The 411-nt window shown below is 48.9% G+C and overlaps 1 protein-coding gene across 2 annotated transcripts in view; it reads right to left on the minus strand.

The window, feature by feature from the left end:
- The window catches only part of zfand3 (zinc finger, AN1-type domain 3), an 8,672-nt gene that overhangs the window by 1,732 nt on the left and 6,529 nt on the right, over nt 1–411 (minus strand). For both annotated transcript variants that reach the window (XM_020588098.1, XM_020588099.1), the window contains exon 3: nt 17–208. In XM_020588098.1, coding sequence (XP_020443754.1) covers nt 17–208 — 192 coding nt within the window. The remainder of the gene's footprint in view (nt 1–16; nt 209–411) is intronic.

The following is a 411-nucleotide window of genomic DNA, read 5'->3' on the forward strand; positions in this document are numbered from 1 at the left end:
GGCTGTCCCATCTTACCTTCCCTCATGCTGGGGAATGTGGGCGAGGGCTCTTCAGGCGATGGCTGCTCAGAGCTGGAGGGCGGTGACGACAAAAGGGACTGGCTACTGCTACTGCTCGTCTCGCTACTGAAAACGGGCGACTGGCTACTCCCAGTGCTTTGGATAGGCTTGGAGGTGCAGTCCTCCCCTGGTTGCTTCTTCTGGATGTCTGTGGTCAAGACAGAGTTAAGTGAGAGAAATGTAAAAACAGAACAGGGAAACAGACAGCGAGAGGAAGAGAGATGCCAGAGATACTAAGTCAGAATGCTTTAATGTGGACAGCGAGCCTGTTCATGGTGTGTGGTAAAGCTGCACAGCTGGGAAAACAATCTGCAACCGTCTTAATAATAATAATAATAATAATAATTATTA

The sequence above is a fragment of the Monopterus albus genome, unplaced genomic scaffold (genome assembly GCF_001952655.1).
Source record: "Monopterus albus unplaced genomic scaffold, M_albus_1.0 scaffold501.1, whole genome shotgun sequence".
Taxonomy (NCBI): Eukaryota; Metazoa; Chordata; class Actinopteri; order Synbranchiformes; family Synbranchidae; genus Monopterus; species Monopterus albus.